The following is a 27,397-nucleotide window of genomic DNA, read 5'->3' on the forward strand; positions in this document are numbered from 1 at the left end:
CGAATCTATTGCATAATGAAAGAAAAATATTGTGTTATTCAAATTCTATTATCTTCAGATTTTGTCCAAATATTTCCGAAAATAATTATTGACAAAATAATCGACGCTAAAATCAACCTTAAGTTAAAGATCTAGCGTATAACATATGCTCCGGAAAAATTTCATTTAAACTTTCCCCACTCGTCAAACACTGACGAAAACGCGATAATTCTATCGAAATCACAGATTAACTTGATTTGTTTCGCGAGGATTCATAAATTTCTTTTTGTATCCCTCGCACGAGAATAAGAAAGAGCGAATTGAGTAAATGAGGAAAAGGAGAATAAAGGAAAGGGAAGACGTACTTAGTAAACTATTTTCGGTAACGTAAAAATAATTCGGAAGTCCCAAAATAGTTCTCAAGGCGTGTTTGTTAGTTTTTTTTTTGGAATATAACTTATTCTTTATCATAAATCATAATGATCTAAATGAATTCTGTCTAGCTTAATAGAAAGAATTATTTTCTAATCTTTACTGTTGATACTAAGAAAGAAACTAATTACATCAATTGGATTTGCGTGACAGTTTTTAATAAATTTATCTTGTTAAAGCTTATATCTACATATCTCCGAAATATTCCACTAAAACATAGCGATCACAACTTCTCTAGCCCAAAAGTGAAAGCAGAAAACCTGCAGCGGTATAAACAAGAAGAAGAAAATTTATTACATTGTATATTGTGTTTTGAAAAACGATCATAGTAACCTCCTAAAAAGGCGATATTCCAATCCAAAGTGCTGCAGGACATCGCCAGACGGCATACAGTTCGGTTTACGATGGAAACTTGGAATGTATTGGATTGGGAAACACTGTAATACCCTCCTTATAGTTCCGATTTATCGCCTTGTGACTATTATTTATTTGTTCCATTGAAAGAAACACTTGGCGTACTGCGAATGGTTTCGGAGAGGTGCCAAATGTGTGTAGACGGAGACTAGCTAGAAAGATTGTAAAAAATATCATCCCCGTAACTTAATAATAAAATTTTTTGTAACAAAATTCCTGGTTATAGTTAAACCACCCCCGTACATCACTTTAATATACAGAGTTTTCCACGACGAGTTAAAACTATCTGTATATGGCAAAATATTTATAGTAGAATCATGAAAATTTCTACGTTTAGGATTTCGAGAATGACCTTTTTAACTAAAATATTTTTAAATATGGCCAACTTCCGGTTCCACTAACTTTGTTATTTTAAATAGAAAACCGTATATATTAATACATTTTTAAAGCTTACGTTAAATTTTAGTATACTTTTGTCTAAAAACTATTTTCGAAAAATGCATACTTTTTGAGTTATTAATTTTTTTTGTAAAAAATTTGACCGTTGCAGACCCTCATAAATTATTTTTTTAACAAGATACCCTTCAAGATATGAAAATAGTTTCTATTCGGTTGCTTTTAGCAAGGTCAGACGTATTTGAACCTATGTTGAAAAATTTTGTTATTCTATACAGGGTGTGTATAAAAGATATTCAAAGTTTAACTTCATAAATATTAAATTTTTTAAATAGAACTAAAATTTAAGCTACACTTGCATCTCTAAAAATTTAACATTTAATATCTGGATAACGGTAATGCTTAGGTATAGGAAAATATACATGAATTTGCATTATTTTGTACACCTAAATGCATTAAAATAGAAAAAAATTAAGAAATTTGATATTTGTGAAGTTAACACTTTTTATACACACCTTGTATGAAATGAATAATTTTTCAATATATATTCAAATACATTGACCTTGCACAAAATCAACCGAATAGAAACTATTTTCATATCTTTAAGGGTATCCTGTTAAAAAAATAATTTATGAGGGTCTGCAACGGTCAAATTGTTTACAAAAAAATTAATAACTCAAAAAGTATACATTTTTCGAAAAAAGTTTTTAGAAAAAAGTATACTATAATTTTACGAATATTTCAAAAATGTATTAATATATAGGGTGTTCTATTAGGAATAACAAAATTACAGTCGATTTCCAGTAGAACCGACCATCTTTGAAAATATTTTAGTTAAAAAGATCGTATTCGAAAACCCAAACGTAGAAATTTTCATAATTTTGCTATAAGTATTTTGCCATATACAGTTTTAATTCGTTGTGGGACACCCTGTATAATAGTCGAATTAGAAAGTACGCCTTTCCAAAAATACTGTAAAAAATAAAAAAAAAAGTGTTATAATTGGTCGAACGCCAAAAATGTACCACATAAAATAATATTTTCCAGGATTCGATTGGTGAATAATTTTTGTTTTCAAAAAGTAACAGTATTAATACAACTTTTGGTGGAATTATTTAATAGACAAACAATAGAAGATTGACTATTATGCTCAGTTATAATTACTACAAGTGGTTCCTTTCGTCAATTTTGAAATGGAATTATATTCCAGGAAACATTCTGTTTGCTCACAATCAAAAATCGATATATGTATTTACCTCTAGTTGGTAATTATGTACGGCATGTTATTGGAAAGTGTTGCGCACTTCATACAGGTAATATTATTATTATTATTATTATTATAATTATTATTATTATTATTATTATATGAACATATATATATATATATTCGTTCGTTATACTTTTCTATTTTGGTGAAATGCTGAATTGAACGATTATTCGAAAATATAAGTTTCTTTTCTTCTCATGAATTTTGTGTGTTTTTAGATTAATTCGAATTTTGTAGTTAATTAATTAACTCCAATTTCAAAGTGATCACTTTATTCAATTCGTACATTTTTAGATAGCTTATCAAGTAAAGTTTACGGTTTACAAACAATTTGCGATATTTGTGTTGAGACACGTCTTTCGATTGAAATAAAATCAGTCAAGTAGGAAGCAAAAAAATGTCAAAAAAAAAGAAGAGATAAGCTTTTTTATAAGCGGCTCATTGAAAATTGGAGGCTAGTTTACGTAAATTAGGCATAAAATCGAAATTGATAAGAATTATATAAGCAACATTTTAAAAAAACACAATGTAGTTCAAAAATCCACACTCAAATATTCTGAGAAGCAACAAATGGAAAAAAAATCAAAACTTATAAGTCTCAGCGACAAGTTTTCGCCCGTTAAAGGTTTGGGAATGATCATATTTTACATTTAAAGGAAATGAAACGAATAAGATTAAAGCTTGGTTCATGCAGCTAAAATTAAAACTAAATAAACATTGAAATAAACTTTCTTGGTAGTCGCAGTAAATTAAGACTTTCAGAAATTGGTTTTTTCTCATTTTTTTTAATACTAGTTTTAAAAATAAAACACCACGACGGAAATCGGTGCAATAATAGGAATAATATTTTCATAACCAAAGAACAAAACAACACCAATACAGACTGACCTGACGTATTCTTTGCATATAACCTCACAAAATTAAAGAAGTTGAAAATTGACGAACTCTTAATTTTCTGTATGAACTACCATTTCAATGTCTTTCAACTAGTAATTTAATTTGTTAGTTCAAAGTTAATTTTTAAATGTGGCTACATAAACCAAGCTTTATTATTGTCAGAAAGGCGAGGAATTAAATTCAGAAGTGTATTTCAAAAGACACAAAACTCGAGAGTGTGTTGGATCTAGATTGATGCAGTTCATAGAAAAAAAGCATCCTGAGGAAATTTTGGGATTTGGCCAGATATGGCAGCTGCTCAGAGGACGTTGTGGTGGTTTTTTCTTATGTTAAATTACTCCACGAGGTGAATCAAATTCGTGTTGTAGCATACCACCAATGTAACCAGCTGGGTTCAGGTTGTCGTCTATGTAAAAATATGTATAAAGGTCATTTTTTCCTCTTACTCCATTCTAGACGCTGTAGACGGTGAACTTCTTCGTTATCATCAACAAAATACTTAATTTTCATTATTAATATACTTAAGTTATGATTTTTATTTGCTTCAATATTAATTTCATCAATAGATATCCTAAAAAATGTGTTTTTTTCTCTACCTCACATGTCTTCTTGAGAATTCAAAGAAGCTTATACAATCCCAGTTCTATACAAGATTTAGTCCTCTAAAAATCAGCTGATTGTTTGATATTTATTGTAATCCCTCTTCTTCCATGGTAAATGTGTACTGGTCGTTTTTCTTTAAAAGTTTAAAGCTTCTTTTGTATTTAATTCAAAATATTAGATTGCTTGAATGCTATTGTAGATAGAATATGGCGAAGACGTGTGGACGGCTATAAAAAAAGCTGCCAATTGCGAATACCAAGTATTTAATACCCATCAAGTATATCCCGATAATTTAATGAGCAATCTTGCAGTTGGCGCAGCTACAGTCTTAGGGGCATCTCACGACAGCTTCATGCATTTTTTCGGAAGATGTTTCGTTAGATTTTTTTGTCACCTAGGGTAAGCTTAAGTTTTTAATATCAAAAATAATATAATTGTCTTAAGTATTTATTTCAACTAGCAGCTGCTAAAATCTACTCAAAATCGAAGATTTAAGTTGATTAATAATATTTTATAGGTACGATGTCACTGTTAAAGCAACAGGAAGATATTTCACTGATTTTTTAGAGAGTGTGGATAATATACATTCGCAGTTTTGTTTTACTTATCCAAAAATGCAGAGTCCATCTATGTATTTAACAGATATAGACGCAAATGGTTGCGTTTTGATTTATAGAAGTTGTAGAGATGGCTTCACTCAGTATCTGATGGGTTAGTATTTGGAATTTTTGAAAGAGATATATCCTCTTATCAATATCCCATCTCTTAATTCAAAATATCACTTATAGGAATGATAAACAACTCGTAAAAGAGCTCACTTAATATTTAGAGTACCACAGCGTCTAATTCTGCTCCAAAATTGATCAAACCAACGGAAATACTTGGATTTTTACAATAATGTATCATCATCATTTCTTAATATCAATAAAAAAAACTCCACAATATTTTATATATAGTTTTGGCCCACAAATTTCTTTTCACATTGTCGAACAAAGGCCTTCATAGTCTAAAGTAACCGTAGTATTGTCTGTAGTTTATATAAAGATATGGAGAAGGCCTTTTCTCCTAATTCGAGAGTTTTTCTTGAAATAATCGTCGGTTTTCAGAAAATTTTGCATAATATTATGTCTAACCCCTCCATAAATAGGTTCGTTTCAGAACATAATGCTGATCTTCACTGCTTATAGAAATCTTGAAAATAATGAATTTGGTGTTTGCGCCTTTCAGTGCTAGCCTCCAAGTGTCCTTCAAGTTAATGACTTAGAAAATTGTTTATTTTCTTTAGCATTTTTCTCAGTTCTCAATTATAAATCTATTTTGGTATCACTGTTAATGTTTTCAACAAATTTATTAATACAAAGTTGTATTTAGGACAATTGATACAGATCGCCAAAGACTTTTATAACTTATCTCTAAAAGTGAAAGTACTGGACAAGGTTTCTTCATCTAGCGGATCAAGGAGTCACGTAATCGTCACTTTTAGACTAAATTTTGATAACAGAGAATATGTGAGTAATAACTATTCTCTAATTAGTTTTAATTAAATCAAAAATTGTTAATCATATAAAAATTTTAGCTCTTTTTTGGCCAAATTATAGTATTTATATTTTGCTTTGTACAATTTTTGTTTGGTTTATTAATAAAATAAAATAACAAGGCTTCAGAGAAAATAGATCGGTCTTTTGTTTTGTCGATCTCAAGAAAACATTTAATAGAGTTCAGTGTACCAAACTACCTTCAATACTAACAGGAATTCGATAACCGAAAACGAGGATGACCTGCAACGTTTGCTAAATTGGTTTCAAACAACAGCCGAAAACCTTAATTAGCAGATATCTGTAGAAAAAACAGAATCAATGGTAATAGCGAAAAAGTCTACAACTTACAAACTATCCGTGAACGACAATCCCATTTACCATGTATGCAATATACAGTCGAGATAATAAGCGCTCCCAAAAAGAGTTCAAGAAAAAGAGGCCTTAAGAATTAAGAAAGTTCGCATGTACGAAACAAAAAAACGATGATGAGAGCAGCAGAGATGAAAACTATTGAAGGAGAAGTCTAATAAATCAAATATGAAGCAAAGCTATAAGAGTAGATCTGAAAGTTCAGAATATAGTAGACGATTCACGAGATCGAGACGACGATATTGGAGAGACCACGTCGATAGAATGATGGAAGATCGATGGGCTACATGGGCAAAGGATGAAAAAGTAACTTCATAAAAGACCTCACAGCTGACCGCCCAAAAGATGGCATGAAATCTGGACTACTACTCAAGAGGCTGAATGGTGGAACAAATCAAACTAAGCCTTAAGAAAAGAGAAAAAAAAAGTTGATATATCAAATTATCGAATAATCAAATTTCGAGCGTTTTCGTATATCCAGCCTTTCTCAAATGATTCCAAACTGTTTGACAGTTGATGCATCAGTGAAAAGGTTATTTTAGGTGAAAAATTTTTACAAAAAAATATATAAAAACTACTTAAAAAGTAACGTATTTTGTGTAAATTCATAAAGAGGTAGTTTCTGTTCTGAAATTGCTTTAAACTCGCCAAAAAAAGACTTATTATTTTTTTTCAAAAATGTTATTAAACAAAATAAAAATATAATCGTAATTTGATCCATTTTTAAGCAAAATCTTAAAAGCGAAAAAAGTATTTTGAACTGTAACGAATAAATCGACTGTTAAATTTTTTAATTTAAATAATTTTCCAGATGCTTTATAAATCCCGAAAAGACTCTTTCCACAGAATTGGCATTCCTGAAAAGTTTCCTATCGATATTATACTAGATTTATTTCCATTTTGTTTAATAATCGACAAAAACATGACCATCATTTCTTCCGGGAAAAAATTCTTCGAAGTATGGAAAGGAAAAGGAAATTTCTACAATAAACCGATAACCGATTATTTTAAACTCAGAAGACCCAAAGGCATCTCATTTACTTGGAAAAATGTAAGAAATTATTCATTATATTCGGCGTATTTGCTTCGTTAATTTATATTGTATTTCTTTTAATAAAGAGGTGGACTTTTATCATCAAACATTATTAATATTTTTAAGTTATTGTCTTTAGAAAACGGGTGTAAATAGCTCATTCTCCGAAGACAATCAACGGTTTCAGAAAATTCAACTTACTTATCATCAATTCAAATATAATTTCTTTCAGACATTGAATTTACAATCTGTTATGTTTGAAATGGAATGCAATAGAGGAATTACAAACTCTAATGCCACTGCTGTCAGTACAATAAAAGATGGTTCAAATATATCTTCTATGGAAGAAATTAAAAATATACTCCTTAAAGGACAGATGAAATATGTTAAAGATATTGATGCTATAATATACATATGTAGTCCTATGTAAGATTTAACCATTATTTTTCCTTATTCGAGAGTCTATTTATTTCAATGTTATTAAGTTTTCCACTATCTAAAGAAAAATTTATTTGCGGAATTTGTAATTAATTATCATACAATAATTAAATATTAACGTTATTTAAATTATAGTTTACAATATAGTATTGTGAAGTGTGTAATTCTGGAAAACTGTATTACATTTTTTCAGAATAAACGACTTGGATGATCTGACAGATCAAGCACTTTACTTAAATGACTTAAATCCCCACGGACTTAGCAAGGAATTAGTTTTAGCTGGTTGGCAACATAATTCCAAGTGAGTTTAACACCAAAAGATGTTTTTTCGAGTGATTCATCACATATCTGATATAAAGATTAAATTATATTATCAAGATCAGGTCTCTTCATTTCACACCGTTTTTAGTTATCCATCAACTTTCTTCTTCAATGCTACGGTTATTTACGATTGTCTCTATCAAGTTCTTAGTTCTCAGCTCCTTTAAGAGCTACGCTCTATTGTATTTGATTGTTTCTTTTCTAATATTTAGGTTAGAAGTTATGTTCGATAAGGCTGAACAACGATCAGACGAATTGGATAAAAACTACAAGCTTTTGGAAGCATGGAAAAAACGAGGAGATGAACTTCTTTATTCGATGATGCCTAAAACAGTAGCCGATAAACTAAGAGCAACTGAATCATCACTTTCAACGTGCGAAGTAAGTATATTTGGAGAAAAAATCGAATTTTCATTGTTAATACTATCTTCCAATATACCATATATAAATGTTTCACTAGATTCCCACGTCACTTTTTGACTATTCCGTTGACAAACGCTGTGTTAGTTTTTGCGTAAGCGTCTGCTACGACCATGAGTCAACGTCAAACACCGATCCCGGTTGCGCAACGCTTTTTCATCTGTTGTTTTGGTGTAGGAAGGCATTAAAAACATGGGTTTAATAAAAATCAATTCGGTAATAAATACCTGAGTAGATCTGATATATTTATATGGATCAAAACGTTCAAAGATGGCCACTAAGCCTTCGAGAATGAGCCGCATGATCATCGACCGTGAAAGAGCATCAAACCAAGCAAAATTCGCTGCGTAGAATTAGATCATTTTGGAGAAGCGTAGGATGTTCGGAAAATTTCGGCTGAACTAAGCATTTGTGTTAATAGTGTAAAGTTTATCATTCATGACTTAGATATTTTTCGAAATTTCAATTTCCACACTTACAACTGCAGGTTTTTCTATAAATTGTGGATAAAGTTCCCAAAAAAGGTCATCACATTCAAACTCACTCGAATATTCGCTCTGTTTGTCATCCAGTATGATCAGATTTGCTTTACAACTGCAGGTTTTTCTATCAATTGGAGATAAAATTCTCAAAAAAGGTCATCACATTCAAATTCACTCTAATACTCGCTCTGTTTGTCATCCAGTGTGATCAGATTTGCTTTACAACTGCAGGTTTTTCTATCAATTGGGGATAAAATTCCCAAAAAAGGTCATCACATTCAAACTCACTCGAATATTCGCTCTGTTTGTCATCCAGTATGATCAGATTTGCTTTACAACTGCAGGTTTTTCTATCAATTGGGGATAAAATTCCCAAAAAAGGTCATCACATTCAAATTCACTCTAATACTCGCTCTGTTTGTCATCCAGTGTGATCAGATTTGCTTTACAACTGCAGGTTTTTCTATCAATTGGGGATAAAATTCCCAAAAAAGGTCATCACATTCAAACTCACTCTAATACTCGCTCTGTTTGTCATCCAGTGTGATCAGATTTGCTTTACAACTGCAGGTTTTTCTATAAATTGTGGATAAAATTCCCAAAACAGGTCATCACATTCAAATTCACTCTAATACTCGCTCTGTTTGTCATCCAGTGTGATCAGATTTGCTTTACAACTGCAGGTTTTTCTATCAATTGTGGATAAAATTCCCAAAAAAGGTCATCACATTCAAACTCACTCGAATACTCGCTCTGTTTGTCATCCAGTGTGATCAGATTTGCTTTACAACTGCAGGTTTTTCTATCAATTGGGGATAAAATTCCCAAAAAAGGTCATCACATTCAAATTCACTCTAATACTCGCTCTGTTTGTCATCCAGTGTGATCAGATTTGCTTTACAACTGCAGGTTTTTCTATCAATTGGGGATAAAATTCCCAAAACAGTTCATCACATTCAAACTCACTCGAATATTCGCTCTGTTTGTCATCCAGTGTGATCAGATTTGCTTTACAACTGCAGGTTTTTCTATCAATTGGGGATAAAATTCCCAAAAAAGGTCATCACATTCAAATTCACTCTAATACTCGCTCTGTTTGTCATCCAGTGTGATCAGATTTGCTTTACAACTGCAGGTTTTTCTATCAATTGGGGATAAAATTCCCAAAAAAGGTCATCACATTCAAACTCACTCTAATACTCGCTCTGTTTGTCATCCAGTGTGATCAGATTTGCTTTACAACTGCAGGTTTTTCTATAAATTGTGGATAAAATTCCCAAAACAGGTCATCACATTCAAATTCACTCTAATACTCGCTCTGTTTGTCATCCAGTGTGATCAGATTTGCTTTACAACTGCAGGTTTTTCTATCAATTGTGGATAAAATTCCCAAAAAAGGTCATCACATTCAAACTCACTCGAATACTCGCTCTGTTTGTCATCCAGTGTGATCAGATTTGCTTTACAACTGCAGGTTTTTCTATCAATTGGGGATAAAATTCCCAAAACAGGTCATCACATTCAAATTCACTCTAATACTCGCTCTGTTTGTCATCCAGTGTGATCAGATTTGCTTTACAACTGCAGGTTTTTCTATAAATTGTAGATAAAATTCCCAAAACAGGTCATCACATTCAAATTCACTCTAATACTCGCTCTGTTTGTCATCCAGTGTGATCAGATTTGCTTTACAACTGCAGGTTTTTCTATCAATTGTGGATAAAATTCCCAAAAAAGGTCATCACATTCAAACTCACTCGAATACTCGCTCTGTTTGTCATCCAGTGTGATCAGATTTGCTTTACAACTGCAGGTTTTTCTATCAATTGGGGATAAAATTCCCAAAACAGGTCATCACATTCAAATTCACTCTAATACTCGCTCTGTTTGTCATCCAGTGTGATCAGATTTGCTTTACAACTGCAGGTTTTTCTATCAATTGGGGATAAAATTCCCAAAAAAGGTCATCACATTCAAACTCACTCTAATACTCGCTCTGTTTGTCATCCAGTGTGATCAGATTTGCTTTACAACTGCAGGTTTTTCTATAAATTGTGGATAAAATTCCTCAAAAAAGGTCATCACATTCAAACTCACTCGAATACTCGCTCTGTTTGTCATCCAGTGTGATCAGATTTGCTTTACAACTGCAGGTTTTTCTATCAATTGGGGATAAAATTCCCAAAACAGGTCATCACATTCAAATTCACTCTAATACTCGCTCTGTTTGTCATCCAGTGTGATCAGATTTGCTTTACAACTGCAGGTTTTTCTATCAATTGGGGATAAAATTCCCAAAACAGTTCATCACATTCAAATTCACTCTAATACTCGCTCTGTTTGTCATCCAGTGTGATCAGATTTGCTTTACAACTGCAGGTTTTTCTATCAATTGGGGATAAAATTCCCAAAACAGTTCATCACATTCAAATTCACTCTAATACTCGCTCTGTTTGTCATCCAGTGTGATCAGATTTGCTTTACAACTGCAGGTTTTTCTATCAATTGTGGATAAAATTCCCAAAAAAGGTCATCACATTCAAACTCACTCGAATACTCGCTCTGTTTGTCATCCAGTGTGATCAGATTTGCTTTACAACTGCAGGTTTTTCTATCAATTGGGGATAAAATTCCCAAAACAGGTCATCACATTCAAATTCACTCTAATACTCGCTCTGTTTGTCATCCAGTGTGATCAGATTTGCTTTACAACTGCAGGTTTTTCTATCAATTGGGGATAAAATTCCCAAAAAAGGTCATCACATTCAAACTCACTCTAATACTCGCTCTGTTTGTCATCCAGTGTGATCAGATTTGCTTTACAACTGCAGGTTTTTCTATAAATTGGGGATAAAATTCCTCAAAAAAGGTCATCACATTCAAATTCACTCTAATACTCGCTCTGTTTGTCATCCAGTGTGATCAGATTTGCTTTACAACTGCAGGTTTTTCTATCAATTGGGGATAAAATTCCCAAAACAGGTCATCACATTCAAATTCACTCTAATACTCGCTCTGTTTGTCATCCAGTGTGATCAGATTTGCTTTACAACTGCAGGTTTTTCTATCAATTGGGGATAAAATTCCCAAAACAGTTCATCACATTCAAATTCACTCTAATACTCGCTCTGTTTGTCATCCAGTGTGATCAGATTTGCTTTACAACTGCAGGTTTTTCTATAAATTGGGGATAAAATTCCCAAAACAGTTCATCACATTCAAATTCACTCTAATACTCGCTCTGTTTGTCATCCAGTGTGATCAGATTTGCTTTACAACTGCAGGTTTTTCTATAAATTGTGGATAAAATTCCTCAAAAAAGGTCATCACATTCAAACTCACTCGAATACTCGCTCTGTTTGTCATCCAGTGTGATCAGATTTGCTTTACAACTGCAGGTTTTTCTATCAATTGGGGATAAAATTCCCAAAACAGGTCATCACATTCAAATTCACTCTAATACTCGCTCTGTTTGTCATCCAGTGTGATCAGATTTGCTTTACAACTGCAGGTTTTTCTATCAATTGGGGATAAAATTCCCAAAACAGGTCATCACATTCAAATTCACTCTAATACTCGCTCTGTTTGTCATCCAGTGTGATCAGATTTGCTTTACAACTGCAGGTTTTTCTATCAATTGGGGATAAAATTCCCAAAACAGTTCATCACATTCAAATTCACTCTAATACTCGCTCTGTTTGTCATCCAGTGTGATCAGATTTGCTTTACAACTGCAGGTTTTTCTATAAATTGTGGATAAAATTCCTCAAAAAAGGTCATCACATTCAAACTCACTCGAATACTCGCTCTGTTTGTCATCCAGTGTGATCAGATTTGCTTTACAACTGCAGGTTTTTCTATAAATTGCGAATAAAATTCCCAAAAAAGGTCATCCTAATCAAACTCACTCTTATACTCGCTCTGTTTGTCATTTAGAGTGATCAGATTTGCTTTACGACTGCAGGCTTTTCTATAAATTGCGAATAAAATTCCCAAAAAAGGTCATCCTAATCAAACTCACTCGAATACTCGCTCTGTTTGTCATTCAGTGTGATCAGATTTGCTTTACAACTGCAGGTTTTTCTATAAATTGCGAATAAAATTCCCAAAAAAGGTCATCTCATTCAAACTCACTCTAATACTCGCTTTGTTTGTCATTCAGTGTGATCAGATTTGCTTTACAACTGTAGGCTTTTCTATAAATTGCGAATAAAATTCCCAAAAAATGTCATCCTAATCAAACTCACTCTTATACTCGCTCTGTTTGTCATTCAGAGTGATCAGATTTGCTTTACAACTGCAGGTTTTTCTATAAATTGCGAATAAAATTCCCAAAAAAGGTCATCCTAATCAAACTCACTCTTATACTCGCTCTGTTTGTCATTCAGAGTGATCAGATTTGCTTTACGACTGCAGGCTTTTCTATAAATTGCGAATAAAATTCCCAAAAAAGGTCATCCTAATCAAACTCACTCTAATACTCGCTTTCTTTGTCATTCAGTGTGATCAGATTTGCTTTACAACTGTAGGCTTTTCTATAAATTGCGAATAAAATTCCCAAAAAAGGTCATCCTAATCAAACTCACTCTTATACTCGCTCTGTTTGTCATTCAGAGTGATCAGATTTGCTTTACAACTGCAGGTTTTTCTATAAATTGCGAATAAAATTCCCAAAAAAGGTCATCCTAATCAAACTCACTCGAATACTTGCTCTGTTTGTCATTCAGTGTGATCAGATTTGCTTTACAACTGCAGGTTTTTCTATAAATTGCGAATAAAATTCCCAAAAAAGGTCATCCTAATCAAACTCACTCGAATACTCGCTCTGTTTGTCATTCAGTGTGATCAGATTTGCTTTACAACTGCAGGTATTTCTATAAATTGTGGATAAAATTCCCAAAAAAGGTCATCTCATTCAAACTCACTCTAATACTCGCTTTGTTTGTCATTCAGTGTGATCAGATTTGCTTTACAACTGCAGGTTTTTCTATAAATTGCGAATAAAATTCCCAAAAAAGGTCATCCTAATCAAACTCACTCTTATACTCGCTCTGTTTGTCATTCAGAGTGATCAGATTTGCTTTACGACTGCAGGCTTTTCTATAAATTGCGAATAAAATTCCCAAAAAAGGTCATCCTAATCAAACTCACTCGAATACTCGCTCTGTTTGTCATTCAGTGTGATCAGATTTGCTTTACAACTGCAGGTTTTTCTATAAATTGCGAATAAAATTCCCAAAAAAGGTCATCTCATTCAAACTCACTCTAATACTCGCTTTGTTTGTCATTCAGTGTGATCAGATTTGCTTTACAACTGTAGGCTTTTCTATAAATTGCGAATAAAATTCCCAAAAAAGGTCATCCTAATCAAACTCACTCTTATACTCGCTCTGTTTGTCATTCAGAGTGATCAGATTTGCTTTACAACTGCAGGTTTTTCTATAAATTGCGAATAAAATTCCCAAAAAAGGTCATCCTAATCAAACTCACTCGAATACTTGCTCTGTTTGTCATTCAGTGTGATCAGATTTGCTTTACAACTGCAGGTTTTTCTATAAATTGTGGATAAAATTCCCAAAAAAGGTCATCACATTCAAACTCACTCTAATACTCGCTCTGTTTGTCATCCAGTGTGTTCGGATTTGCTTTACAACTGCAGGTTTTTCTATAAATTGCGAATAAAATTCCCAAAAAAGGTCATCCTAATCAAACTCACTCTTATACTCGCTCTGTTTGTCATTCAGAGTGATCAGATTTGCTTTACAACTGCAGGTTTTTTTATAAATTGCGCTAAAATTCCCAAAAAAGGTCATCCTAATCAAACTCACTCGAATACTCGCTCTGTTTGTCATCCAGTGTGTTCAGATTTGCTTTTTTACAAACTCGACTTGTATGGCCTTTTAATTTACAGTTTACAAGTGTGAGTTTCTCAAAAACATTTCGAAAATTCAACCTTTTTCAATAAATAACCGAAAAAAGTTTATTCAGTCATTTGAAAGGTTACTTGATCACATTAAAAATCTTGTAACTATTGAACCACACGTTTATTGAAAGCAAGATCACCTTTGTGTTGGAACCAAACTAGTTCCCCTCAAATTTTCATTGGTAATGGTGGTGAAATTCCTATATCCCATAGATTGTTTTCCAAAGATTTATTTTTGGTTTTTAGGCATTCGATGCAGTGAGTATTCTGTTTTGTGAATTAGTTGGCTTAACTTCAAAAACAGTGAAAGAAACTATGTTGGTAGTATCGATAATGAACACGGTTTTTTCACAATTCGATTCGCTCATGGACAAATTTCCGGTATACAAAGTAAGTAAGACATATTTCCAATAATTCAAACATAAATATAATAATTCTAATAATCACCAGGGTTGCTATGCTGTTTCATTATTTATAGGTCGAAACTGTCGGACAGGTGTATATGGTGGCAAGCGGAGCTCCCGAAAAGACTCAATTACATGCACAAAACATTGCAGACTTAGCTTTTGACATGCTAAAAACCATATCTAAAATAAAAATCAACGAGTCTTCTGAAGTTAAAGTCAAAATAGGTAAATTGATATTCTAATAAATGCTTTCTAATCTTAGAAACTTTGCCTTCTCTTCTTTCTTTAACCGTCTTTGAGAACCAGTTCCTTCTCAACAATCGACTGCCAATTCTTTCTGTCCTGAGCATGGTGCCTCTAACGTCGAACCTCTAACGATCAGAAGGCATCCTCCACGTGTCCCAACCACCTCAGACGCTCAACATTCCTCCGGATCCTCCACGCACCGCTTTCGCAAACAGGGCCAAAAATCTTCCGTAGGATTTTAACCTTCTCAGCAGTTCAATACCCGTTCAATTGTCGTCGTCGTCAAAGTCCGGCGCTTTTTGGAGCATTTGTTCCCGCAGCAACTCTCGCCTTGATCTCCATTGTCACGTCATTATCTTCATTTAGATCAAGATTTTTGAATTCTTGACACATTGGAAAGCGATCTTCTCTGATTTGGAATGTGGATTGGGAGATCGGGGTTCTCCTTGATGTTCTCATATACATGATCTTCTGTTCATTGATTTTGAATCCTCTTACTTCTGCTACTCGCTCGAACTCCTCGATCGTCTCCGAAAGAGCCGAAGTGGTGCCACATCGTCCGCATAGGCGAGATGCTGTGGGAGCCTATTACAAATAGTTCCTCCGAGATTCGTTCGGATGTTCCTTGCGGTGTTGAGCGTTGGGCTAACAACCCAGCTCGTTAAACCCAATAGAATAGTTTTGATTGTTTGACGTTTCAGGAATACATTCAGGACCAGCAGTGGCAGGTGTAGTGGGTATTAAGGTTCCCAGATATTGTTTCTTCGGTGATACAATTAATACCGCTTCAAGAATGCAATCTACAAGCGAGGTAACAATAAAAAAAACCGTTACATCATTTGTTTTTCAAATATAACGAGTAAAACAATGTATTGGAAATTCGTTTTTGAGTACAAAGGGAATATTGATAACTATTATAATACTTCATTTATTTTATTTAGTCGCTTTATATTGTTTCGATATTCCAACAAAATTTACATTCCTCAAGTCTTTATCTATACGATTATTCATTAATATTTTGCTTGGATTATTTAAAAAAAAAACGTCCCTCAATTTGTTAGAGCTTTTTGCAAAATATATAAAAACAGTTGTTGGAGAAATCAATAGAAGTTATCAGGTTTGAATTTCAGCCTGGAAAAATCCAGATTTCCAAAAACACAAAGGAGCTTTTATCCGAAGAAAAGTATCAAATAAAAAGCCGTGGACTTGTTGAAGTAAAGGTAAATAATTGAATATATCAAGTAACTCCTTCCAGATCTTTTGAAATATTACTTCTTTCGCTTCATTTTGTTATATCTGTTGTCGGTAAGTGAATTTCCATTTCGTTATCCTCTTTAATTATTTCCCTTTTATCAGTTTTCAATCATTTAAGTGGAAATCCTAGACGGATATAGAATGAACAGTTTATAGTAACAATTTTCGTTTTCAGGGAAAAGGCAAGATGCAAACGTATTGGCTATTAGAAAAATAAATATTAGAAAGTATATCGACGTGTTAAAATAAAACTCATAGTATAGAATAAATAATTTATATTTAAATAAATGTTTAAATAAAAACTACATTTAACTGTTGCAATAACAAGCGTCTTTAGTGTTTGATTTTATCCAAGAAATGTATCTGTTGACGCGAGTATAGACTCCTGGGTAATTTGGTTTCGCACAGCCTTCGCCCCATGACACAATTCCTGTAAATACATATAACAAAGAAGATTTTTAGTACATAAAACAAAGTGCAAAAGATACGTACTATAAGTTATTGAAATTAACAAATCCTGTTATTTACGAGGCATATTTTTTAAGTAAGTACCGTTTTGCGATTCCGCCGCCGCAACCCCAAGGTCAGCGTTCCGCACATGCGAGCTGTTTACCTACATCTCTTGTCTACTCACTGACGCCATTACAGTCCGATTCTTCATTGTGTACGTTGTTTACTGAGTGTTTAAGATGCCTCCGACAATCGTGAGTCCCGCCGATTGTGAAGTACGGACTATTATACGATTTCTTAATGCTAAAGGCGTAAAACCGATCGATATTCATCGTGAGATCTGGGAAGTTTACGGACAAAACATTAGCGCTTAGAGAGTATTTAAAGATGGCCGCACAAATGTGCATGATGAAGAACGGAGTGGGCGTCCTTCGGTCGTTAATGAAGATTTGGTGCAGATAGTGGACGAAAAAAGAAAACAGACGCTTTACAATTTCATAATTATGCGACTACTTTCCTCAATATTCTCGTAGTGTTTTGCATTGTGACCTTGAACTTGAAATACCGGAAATTGTCTTCACGTTGGGTTCCAAAAATGTTGACGGATATGCACAAATACCAAAGTTTAGGCAGTGCATTGACTTTCCTTGAGCGGTACCACAATGAAGGTGAAGATTTTTTAGACCAAATTGTTACTGGTGACGAAACATGGGTGGCCTACATCACAACAACAAGTTTAAACAAACAATTTCTGTCCGGAAAATCATGTGCACAGTTTTTTGGGACAGAAAAGGAGTAAGCTAGTGGAGTTTCGGCCTCGAAATGAGACAATCAATGCAGCGTCTTATTGTGAGACATTGAACAATCTGCGTCGTGCAATCCAGAACAAAAGACGTGGCAAGTTGAGTAAGGGTATCGTTTAGCTGAATGACAATGCTCGTCCACATGTGGATAATCCGACCAAAGATCTCATCAAAACTTTTCAATGGGAAACTCTAGATCATCCTCCCTACAGCTCTGATCTGGCGCCCAGCAACTACCATTTGTTCCTGCGCTTGAAGAAATACCTGGGCGGTCAGCGTCTTCAAGACGATAACGAAGTCAAATTTTTTTGCATCCCATTATTGCCTTCATTGGTCTTCAGCTCTTTCTACTCTTTTTCTTATTCTATTAATATCTTCATTGTTCTTCAGGATAACAGTAGACATGAGCTGTTTGTTCGAGTTATACTTTTTTATTAAATCTAGGAATTCAATTTACACCTGAAGATGCTAAGCTTCTAACTTCATTTGTTTGAAGTGACAATAGATCTCTAGGGCATTACACCTAGAAGCGTATGAAATAGGAATTCGGCAACAAGATCCTTAACTTTCCAAAAGAAGTGGTCAACAAGAACATCCTCAGATCCTCAGTAAGAAAATGGGGTACAATAGATTTGATCTTCTTCCTCCTGATCAGTTACAATTACTATATCATACCTTTAAGCTAATAAGTGATGAGAAAATTATAAAACTCACCCACTATTTGATGGAATGATCCATTTTTGGTATGAAGAGGTCCGCCGCTGTCTCCCTAAAATTAAATTATTTAAGTTTAAAAAAAAACTTGAAGCACTTGATTGGAACTAACGCGGGTGATTTAAAACCATTTTAAGGGTTAGTTTGCGCTCTATTTCTAGACCTCAACTTAAAAATTTTATTATTTTCCTCGCTCGAGTAGTCACGGACAGATAAGGCCCACTAATACTCGTATTCTGACCGTTGATTTAGCTGTGAAACGGGCCAAAATCCGAGTTTCAAGTCCAGTCAGAAACATTCCTCTACTGTATATCCAACATAACTCATGCCGAAGGCAGTTGAGTTAACTAAAGTTGTGAATGTTTTCAAACTCTCTCTTCACCAATAGTTTATCATATTACATCGTAATATAGGACGTGTCGCGAGTTAAAATTACGAAATTAAACAGTGTATTCCGGAAAAATTTCTCTTGGAAGTTTGAATTGTGTTACAAACCCCATAGTTTCATTTTGGAAGATGGCTGCACTTGATTAATTGAAAAAAAAATACCTGACAAGAATCCTTCAGACCTCCTTGATATCCCGCACACATCATATTATCCGTTATCTTGTTTCCGTACCCTGTTTTACGACAATCGATGTTTGACATTATAGGAACTTTCACCTCTCGCAGTCTGTTCGAGGTTTGTCCGTTTTGTTTAGTTGCACCCCAACCTGTAACTATTCCTAAAACAATGCATTTATGCGATTTAACTTTGTCTAGCTAAAGAAACGGAAAAATTTGAGGTGATGATATACTGAGAAAAGTTGATTATACGAACATTTTTTCAGTGTAGTTATTTGAGTTTGTTCTGTTAGTGTATTCCGTTATACTTTACGTCGAACGACATCACGTTTTCGAAACTTATTTACCCCTATGAACCGGATCATAATTTTATTTTAAGATTTAATGAACAAAAGTTATTTGTGTTTATCATATTCACTACATTAAAAAAAATTTAGATTCTGTCTATGGTTTTTTTTGGGATGAAACCGATGCTTGGTGCCATCTTTTGCCATGTAGCCATGTGTCCAAACCATTTTAGCTCGTTATTTTCTATCGTTTAATCTATTCATTCAATAGTCAATTATTCCCTCACTACTACGTTTCTTATCCTACCTCCACGAGTTATTCCCATCCCTATCCTCATCTCCATTGCTTGTAATCATGTTCTGTTTGTCAACAACCAGCTTTCACCGAACCTAACGTAGCCCAACCACAACAGAGGACTCAGTACTCTGTCTAAGACTGTCCTTTATTATAAAAATTTGAGATTCTAAGTTGTCACTTCCTATTTATGCTATAGGTGTGAAGAATATGATAAACATAAATAAAAACTTACGTTCATTAAACCATAGAATGAAATTCTGAACCGGTTCGTAGCTAAAAATTCTTCATACTGCGATCTTGCGATCTTGAATTGTGTACGAACTAATTCAGAATCGAACGAAGATTTTATTTAGATAGAAAAAGTTTTGTACATTAAAAATTGAGCCTCGATGAAGAATAAATTAAAACAGTTCTGAATGAATAAATCTGAATAATAGTATTAAAAATAATAATATGTAGATAGAAAATAACAGCAATTTTATCATTCAAATAACAAATAACATAATTGTAATTGTGTATAATCAATCTAAATAAGAGACTCATTCCGTAGATAATCACTTTGCCTTAACTTTATTGTTATTATCGATAAAATTTCGAAATAAACGAAATTCCCAAAGGGGTACAATGGCTGACTGACTGACACACAAATGGCGCTGTCATTGTTAAATCCATATGACGTTTATGAAGTACCAACTTTTGAAAGACTATGTGTCGAATTTAATGACATTTCGTTTCTTCAGAAAAGAGTGACAGCCATTTAAGTGTACGTACTTTCTTTGTTTTCAAGACAATCTCAAAAACGAAAAGCCTATCAATAGCTGAGTTGATGAATCGATTAAATGCAAAAAGTCTCAGAAAAATGCTCGCCGGTAAGAAATTCAGCTCAAAAGAAAAAGAAATTGCTGAAACTAAAACTGAAACTAAAGACGAAAGACAAATCCTTCTACAAGCATGGCATCGATAAATTAGAGAAGCGTTGGAATTATTGTAGTGCTCTTGAATGATTTTTAGTAAAAAAAATGTGTTTTTCTTATTTAGTCACGCGACTTCTTGAGTGATGTGTTAAATATTGATAATATTATGACAAATACTAAAATCTAGATGTTCTCAAAATTTATTTAGATCTCCATTACCTTGCGAACCCGTGAAACTTTTTCCTATTGGCGGTAAACATACGGGTTTTAATAAACCAGTGAATGGTACTTCTTGGTCCAGTTCAAGAAGCGCAATGTCGTTATTATAAGCTCCTCCTGTTGCATAACCTCGATGTCTGTATATATTTTTTATTTTCCTCGATACGGTATTTGTTTCGAAAGAATTTGATCTATCGTGGTCTAGAAATACAGCTGTAATTCTATCCTTAGCAAACCTAGAGCAAAATCAATCGAAAACTTCATATTAATATTGCCAATTGATAATAACTTGGACGTGAAAATGTTTCTACTGCAAGAAATACTAAATTACAGTGAAATTACAGTTAATCAAAACGATCTTCACCGTGATATCGAAGTAAACATATAAAAACAATTATATACATTTACTTTCCGATTGATAGTAGTCGTATTTAATGATCGAAAGTATCAAAAACAAACCATAGAGTTAATATTAAAGATAGAGGTATGGGAGCTAGTGCAAGTAGGTCCACACTTCTGATAGTCATCGGTATATCACTCTCTATTGAAGTTCCGACTTGTGGGAACGGAAAACAAGAAGAATAACAAGTTTCGATTTTTTTAATGGCGTCGTTTTGTGGGTTCCGTCCACTTTTGTTGACGACGGCTCTCCAAGTGTATGAATGGTGTTCCGATTTCCGAGAAGACCGAGAAGTGATGACAAACTTACCATAAGCGCGGCACGTGTTACATGAGACCGACGCAGTATAGTATTGGCGCCAAGACTTCTAAATTTTGACTAATGTGGAGGTAGAATCCTTCAGGTGTGACAAGCTGAGGGATTTTTACAAAAAATATTTTCAACATTACTTCTCTGTTCATCGAGTTAAATGCTTTTTCGCGATCTATAAAATTTAACCAGATATCTTCATTTCGCTCTTGGTGTGTCTCAGTATTATTCTCAATGACGTAATATGGTCAATAAGGGAAAGATAGAGAATAGTATGCCGAAGCTCTTTCTCTCTCTTCCAATAGTACAATTTCACTTATTTCTAACTTTAATTTCAAATCTCTAAAGTAGATTGTATTAGGTATCACTTACCCATTAACGCAATGAGCGGCTGTAAGACAATATCTATTATTTATCAAAGAAGCCCCGCAATAAAATCTGTTGTTAAATAGAAGCGCGGTCATCCACGGATATTCATTAACCATAGTCTCAATTCCTCCTACTATTCTTACGTTTTTGAACGTTCTTCCGCAGGCTAAAAAACATTTACTTGTAGGGATAATTTCGGGAATTAAGTTAAATTGTTTCTTACTGCAACTCGGACATTTATTCGACGGTTCCATTTGAGTTGAATTATTTTGTGGTGGTTTAATTCCGACTAACCCTAAAAACCAATCAACAACTTTGACGTTATTCGGTTGTTTAATAAATTTATGAGGATTTGTAGTGTTTTTTATAATTGCGAGAGGCTTGGATTCAACTATATTTTCAGTAACCAAATTACTGACGGTATCGTCTATATTTTTCGGTGGACCTCTTATTATCGTATTCTTTACCACATGAAAAGGCTTTTGAATGGAATTGTAAGTTCTATAAGATTTTCCGTTAATAAAAGAATCTGACGCATCTTGTCGGCCGAAGATTTTTTTGGAAATTATTCTCGAATTTTGGTAGCGAAATTGATCTTCATGAAAATTCTGAAAATAAATATTGAATCAAAAAACGATTTATTATCTAAGTAATTTGTTAAATATATATACAGGGTGTCCATAGAGTAGAGTTTAAGGTTGTAATTTATTCTTTTTTCAATTCAACAACAATTTTTTATCAATATCTCTCTAGGTTCATATGGCGAAACAATATTATAAAACGAAGTAGTACAATCGAAAACCAAGACAAGATAGAAAATATTGTACGAAACAAATTGATCATTTTCTAAGACTCGGGAATAGAAGAGCGACCAACAATCACGTGAAAAATGAATTTTATTCGTCTTGTAACCTTTTTTGATCTCCCATCGTATATTTATCGTGGCTGCGAAACCTTCGTGATGTATATTGCAAATGGGCATTAGTAGTTTCTCTCACATCAACGTCTTTCATGAAAAAAAAGCTTGATATTAAAAACCCCTGAGTGTTCCGCTACTGAAAGTTTGGAATAACGACCCACACGAATTGCTTGAGTGCTCAAAATCAAAAAACTCGTTTCCAATAAAAAATAATTATAATTCAACAGCGTCCAATTTTGGCTGAAGAAAATAACAGTGTGTTGATGTACATTTTTTATATTCAACAACAGACGAAATAATTATGGTTAATAAGCAGTCATCTGGGAATACAAAAGGTGGAAGGAATAGTATTATCACGATTATAATCATAAATTGTAATAAAAAAATGTATAGAAAAAGATATGATTCATAACTTGTATATAAATAAGTACAGAATCATAATCTGTTATTTTGAATGACAATACAATGAATTCCTTTTTTTTTTGGCCGTTTTTTTGTCATTTTAGGCCGGTCAAATTTCACATGTCACATGTCACATACAGCACAGCCAACTGGGACATAGAAACAATCGTCCTTCAATTCCACAAAATTTAAAGAATCTTATAGGATAAATCAGAAGAGATTTGAAGTAGCAGAAAAAACAGTTTTGGGTTTTACCACTCCTAAATAACACGTTTTCGAGAAAAAAAAATAAAATTGCTTCGTTTTGAGCTGAAAACTAGCTCTATAGTAGGTCAGTAATAATCGAGATATAACTCTTGAAAAATCATCAATTTGTCGATGTTTTATCAAGTATTTTACAATTTTATGCGAAAATTAAAAACGAACTGTTTTTACCATCAAATTGAAGAGAATCTAATTTACTTCGAAAATGTATAGATAAATTTTTTTATAAAAACGCATAATGTAGGGCTCGAGTTGAGAAAACCAAAAAAAGTGAAGAAATTTCACGATTTTCAACATCTGCTTAGTTTATACTTGCTTATGATCATATGACTGGCCTATTATGTGAATAAATTCGGACAAAAAATAGTTTTTAATAGTTCATTCTTCAAAAGTCAATGACATTCTACAAAAGAATCATATAAGGAGCCAAGTACTTCTGGGACCATCCTCGTAAATAGAAAAAAATAAAATCCATACAGTGAATCTTAGAATATAAAGATAGTAAACGTCCAATACCGCAAACCAGTTTCAAGCAGTTGTAGTTTTGTTTTGAAAATATTTAAATCACGTACTAGATCAATTAACTCTTCCTACTACATTAGAAAACGATTTCAAATCTTCAAAACTTGAACCAGGCCCTTTTTCCTCCGTTTCATAAGTATCTGGTGGACACTATGATATAAACAACAGATTTTACAAATGCGTTTCCAATCTAAATAACACTGTATATACGAGGATGTATTGATATCTAGTCAAGACCAGTTCCATGCATAAAAAAAATATTGCGTTACCATAGCAAGTGTTTGACGTCAAAAAAGTAAAACAGAGTTACTCAATACCTGTATTTAAAAGGGTTAAGAGTAAGCAGATTTACGAAGATATGCTTAATACCCTTGGTGATCAATGTTCTTCGTAAGCGACCGTGAAAAATTGGACTGCAAGCTTCAAAAGAGGTAAATTTACCAATGAAGATGATGACCGTTGGGGAAGGACAGTTTCTGTGTCAGAAAATATCGATGCAGTTCATGACATATTTTAGCAGACCGTCGAATTGGGCTAAAACGTATATCGGTGCACTGAATATTTCATACGAACGCGTTAATCATATAATTCACGTCAATTTGGACATTAGAAAAATTGCTGTAAAATGGATCCCCAAATGTTTGAATGTTGACCAAAAGAGTGCAAGAGTAGAAGCATCGCGTTCCATCCGTTCTCGATTTGAAAACGATTTAGACTTCTTAAACCGAATTGCTACTATGGATGGTACATTTCAACGATCCAGAAACAAAGCAACAATCGATGGAAGGGCGACACTCTGGTTCTCCAAGACCTAAGAAGTTCAGTGTCCAAAAATTGCTTCAGTTTTTTGTGATTGCCATCATTATTGATTTTTTGGATAATGGTAGAACAATAACTGGAGATTACTATTCGAAATTACTGCGGGAAAAAATTAAAGAGAAAAGACGCGGAAAGCTATCCGAAGGTGTTTTTGTTTTTGCAGGACAACACCACAACACCCCTGCACACAAATATCATGTTGCCACGCAAAAAATTCGTGATTTATGGTATGAATTACTAGAACACTCCCCTTATTCACCAGATTTGGCTCCGTCCGACTATCATCCCTTTCATCAACTGAAAAAAAAGTTTAAAAGATCGTAAATTTTCTTCCAACGAGGAGGTAATAAAAACTGTGGAGGTATGGTTTGCAGAGCAAGAAGAAACATTTTTTTGAAAGGTCTAGGCACGTTGCAGGTTCTCTGTAATAAATGTATCCAATTAAGAGGAGAATATGTTGAGTAATGAAATATTTTGACATTGGAATTTTGTTTGGTTCTATGGTAGGCTAAGAATTTTTCAATATATTATCGTACACTTATTATAATTGTAAAAGTTATAGTTTTTGATAAATGTATGTGTTTTTCTCAAAAATTACTGTCTATTTGAAATTCTATTTAAAATTAATAGTAACTCAGAAGAAATTACTGTCTTTACCGTGATCTTGTGAAGGTCACAAGCAAATAATAATCTTTAATGCTTTCCGTGTTAATCACATCTTGCACGATTTAGACGCAAACTATGATAAAAATGTTAAAATGTGGTTACATTACTTTGCGACTTCTGCGATGTTCTAAGAGTAAGTTGAAATACCTAAATTGTAGATAATTAGATATAAAAAAGTAAACACGGCATAATAAGGACAATGACTTTGTGAATCGCTTCATAACTTTAAAATTATTTATTAAGTACTGCGTCACTTTGTTTTTTGTACAAGGTGTTTCAAAATTTGTTAGATCAACTTTTTAAGAATATAAAAAATACAACAAACAACCAAAGAAGGATGATATCATTTTTAAAAGAAAATAAAAATAAAACTAAATGAAATAGATATTATATACAATAATAAACAGAACATACAATTTGAATATCAAAAGAAATTATTAAAAAAATAATACACCATGGTAGACATAGTAGGATCTAAATAAACAGGGGATATAAAGTATGGAAATTTTAAACTGGACGAAATTTTGGAATAGTAAGAAATCAAATATAACAACAGAAAGCAAGAATAAAAAAACGATCGGTTAAATTGGTTAAAAAAGAGAAATCATAGTAATGCAACTGAAAGAGATCCGAAACTTTCAAGACCTATAAAAATTAAACAATTTCAAAATACATTAGAATATGACTTGTAGATATAGATTACAAAATTCTTTCAAACAAATTAAGCTAATCAACAATATATTCTTCTAAATAAAAATCAATTATAAATAAAACATATGATAAATTTTTCCGCACACAAAATATTTAATAATAATTTATCGTAAATCAATAAAATTAATAGAATGATGGGAATAACATACTTACTTCGGGGGATACAAATTGGTCACAAAACACAAATTTTAAAACGGCACAAAAAACTATTAAAAAGAGATTCATGACTAATAAAAAAATTAATGGTGTCTACTCTATATTCACGATAATTTGAAGACTAAAAGAAAAACCTCGCCATCACCGGCTGACCGCAGGTCTCTGTGTGTGTGTGTGTGTGATGATGGGTGATGGTACAACCGCTTCATATTAAAGAACTGGGTTTTAAGGTAGATTTTATTCGCATATATACGGGGTTTAATATTATTGATTTCAAAATGTGTTTAGATTATTTCCTCATAGTGTATTTAATCATCTTTTAATACGAATTAAGTATACAAATATTTTTTTAGTATTTATATGTAGTTATAATAGGTATTGAAAATTAAATAAGTGTCTTTTATTACCAGTTTGGCAATAACGCAGCCGGCCAGAATGATTTCATGACATTTCAAAAATGAACCACGTTACATCGAGGTGTTCGAAAATTTTCAAATTCTAAGAAAATAAATATTATATTACACGAATTTTTTCATATATTTGTAGTTTTTTCTGTTTTTTTCCACAAAATGAGATTTTAATTCTATCAAATCTTCAAGATTTCCTTATTTTCTAGAAAATGGCGGAATAGTATGAATTAGAATAATCTTGAAAATTCTGAAAATTAAAAATAAAAAACAATGAAAAATTCGAAGAAATCACAAAATGTTTATATATTGAAAAAGAACTAGAATATGCGGAAAAAAACTTAATTAAACGAAAAAATTTGAAATATCCTAAAGGAACATGGATAATTTTCTGTCTATTTCTCTTCCTCAATTATTTCGGAAATTTTATTGTTTTGTTTGTTTTTGTTATTTTTCGAATTTCCTATAATTGCTTAAACATTCTCTTCTTTTTGCACGAAAACTCTTGACATTATTCCAAAATTTTAAAAATGTGGAATTCTGGAGAAATGAGAATCAATTCTAGGAACTCTTTGAATAATAGCTAAAATACAAGGGGAATGCAAAAAAATTTCTGAAAACTTTTAAATTTTGTATTTCAAATTGTAGTTGAAATATGAGACATTCTATTTCAAATTTACGTTATATCCAAATACTAATAATTATTCTTATAGTCTATAGTACACTATAAATAGAATTTTCAATATTATGAATTGAAGAACAGTTACTCGTAACTGTTACTGCTT

At 32.8% G+C, this 27,397-nt stretch overlaps 2 protein-coding genes across 2 annotated transcripts; one reads left to right on the top strand and one right to left on the bottom strand.

Annotated features, from left to right (window-relative positions):
• Positions 1-2,364: 2,364 nt before the first annotated feature.
• On the top strand, positions 2,365-16,747 carry LOC130893711 (soluble guanylate cyclase 89Da-like). The gene is made up of 13 exons (XM_057800026.1): positions 2,365-2,534; positions 4,188-4,387; positions 4,506-4,699; positions 5,360-5,496; positions 6,707-6,946; positions 7,161-7,354; positions 7,560-7,667; positions 7,900-8,068; positions 14,759-14,902; positions 14,991-15,144; positions 15,867-15,976; positions 16,296-16,385; positions 16,595-16,747. Exons 1-13 carry the CDS (start codon positions 2,493-2,495, stop codon positions 16,634-16,636), a joined length of 1,824 nt encoding a protein of 607 aa, XP_057656009.1. The 5' UTR covers positions 2,365-2,492; the 3' UTR covers positions 16,637-16,747.
• Positions 16,699-26,376, bottom strand: LOC130893712 (trypsin-1-like). Its single transcript, XM_057800027.1, has 7 exons — positions 26,203-26,376; positions 21,970-22,354; positions 21,750-21,912; positions 20,669-20,904; positions 18,936-19,111; positions 18,387-18,441; positions 16,699-16,849 (listed from the first exon to the last, which is right to left on the bottom strand). The coding sequence occupies exons 1-7, from the start codon at positions 26,272-26,274 to the stop codon at positions 16,728-16,730; spliced, it is 1,209 nt and encodes a 402-aa protein (XP_057656010.1). The 5' UTR covers positions 26,275-26,376; the 3' UTR covers positions 16,699-16,727.
• Between the last annotated feature and the right edge of the window lie 1,021 nt (positions 26,377-27,397).

This window comes from Diorhabda carinulata, chromosome 5 (assembly GCF_026250575.1).
Source record: "Diorhabda carinulata isolate Delta chromosome 5, icDioCari1.1, whole genome shotgun sequence".
NCBI classification, from domain to species: domain Eukaryota; kingdom Metazoa; phylum Arthropoda; class Insecta; order Coleoptera; family Chrysomelidae; genus Diorhabda; species Diorhabda carinulata.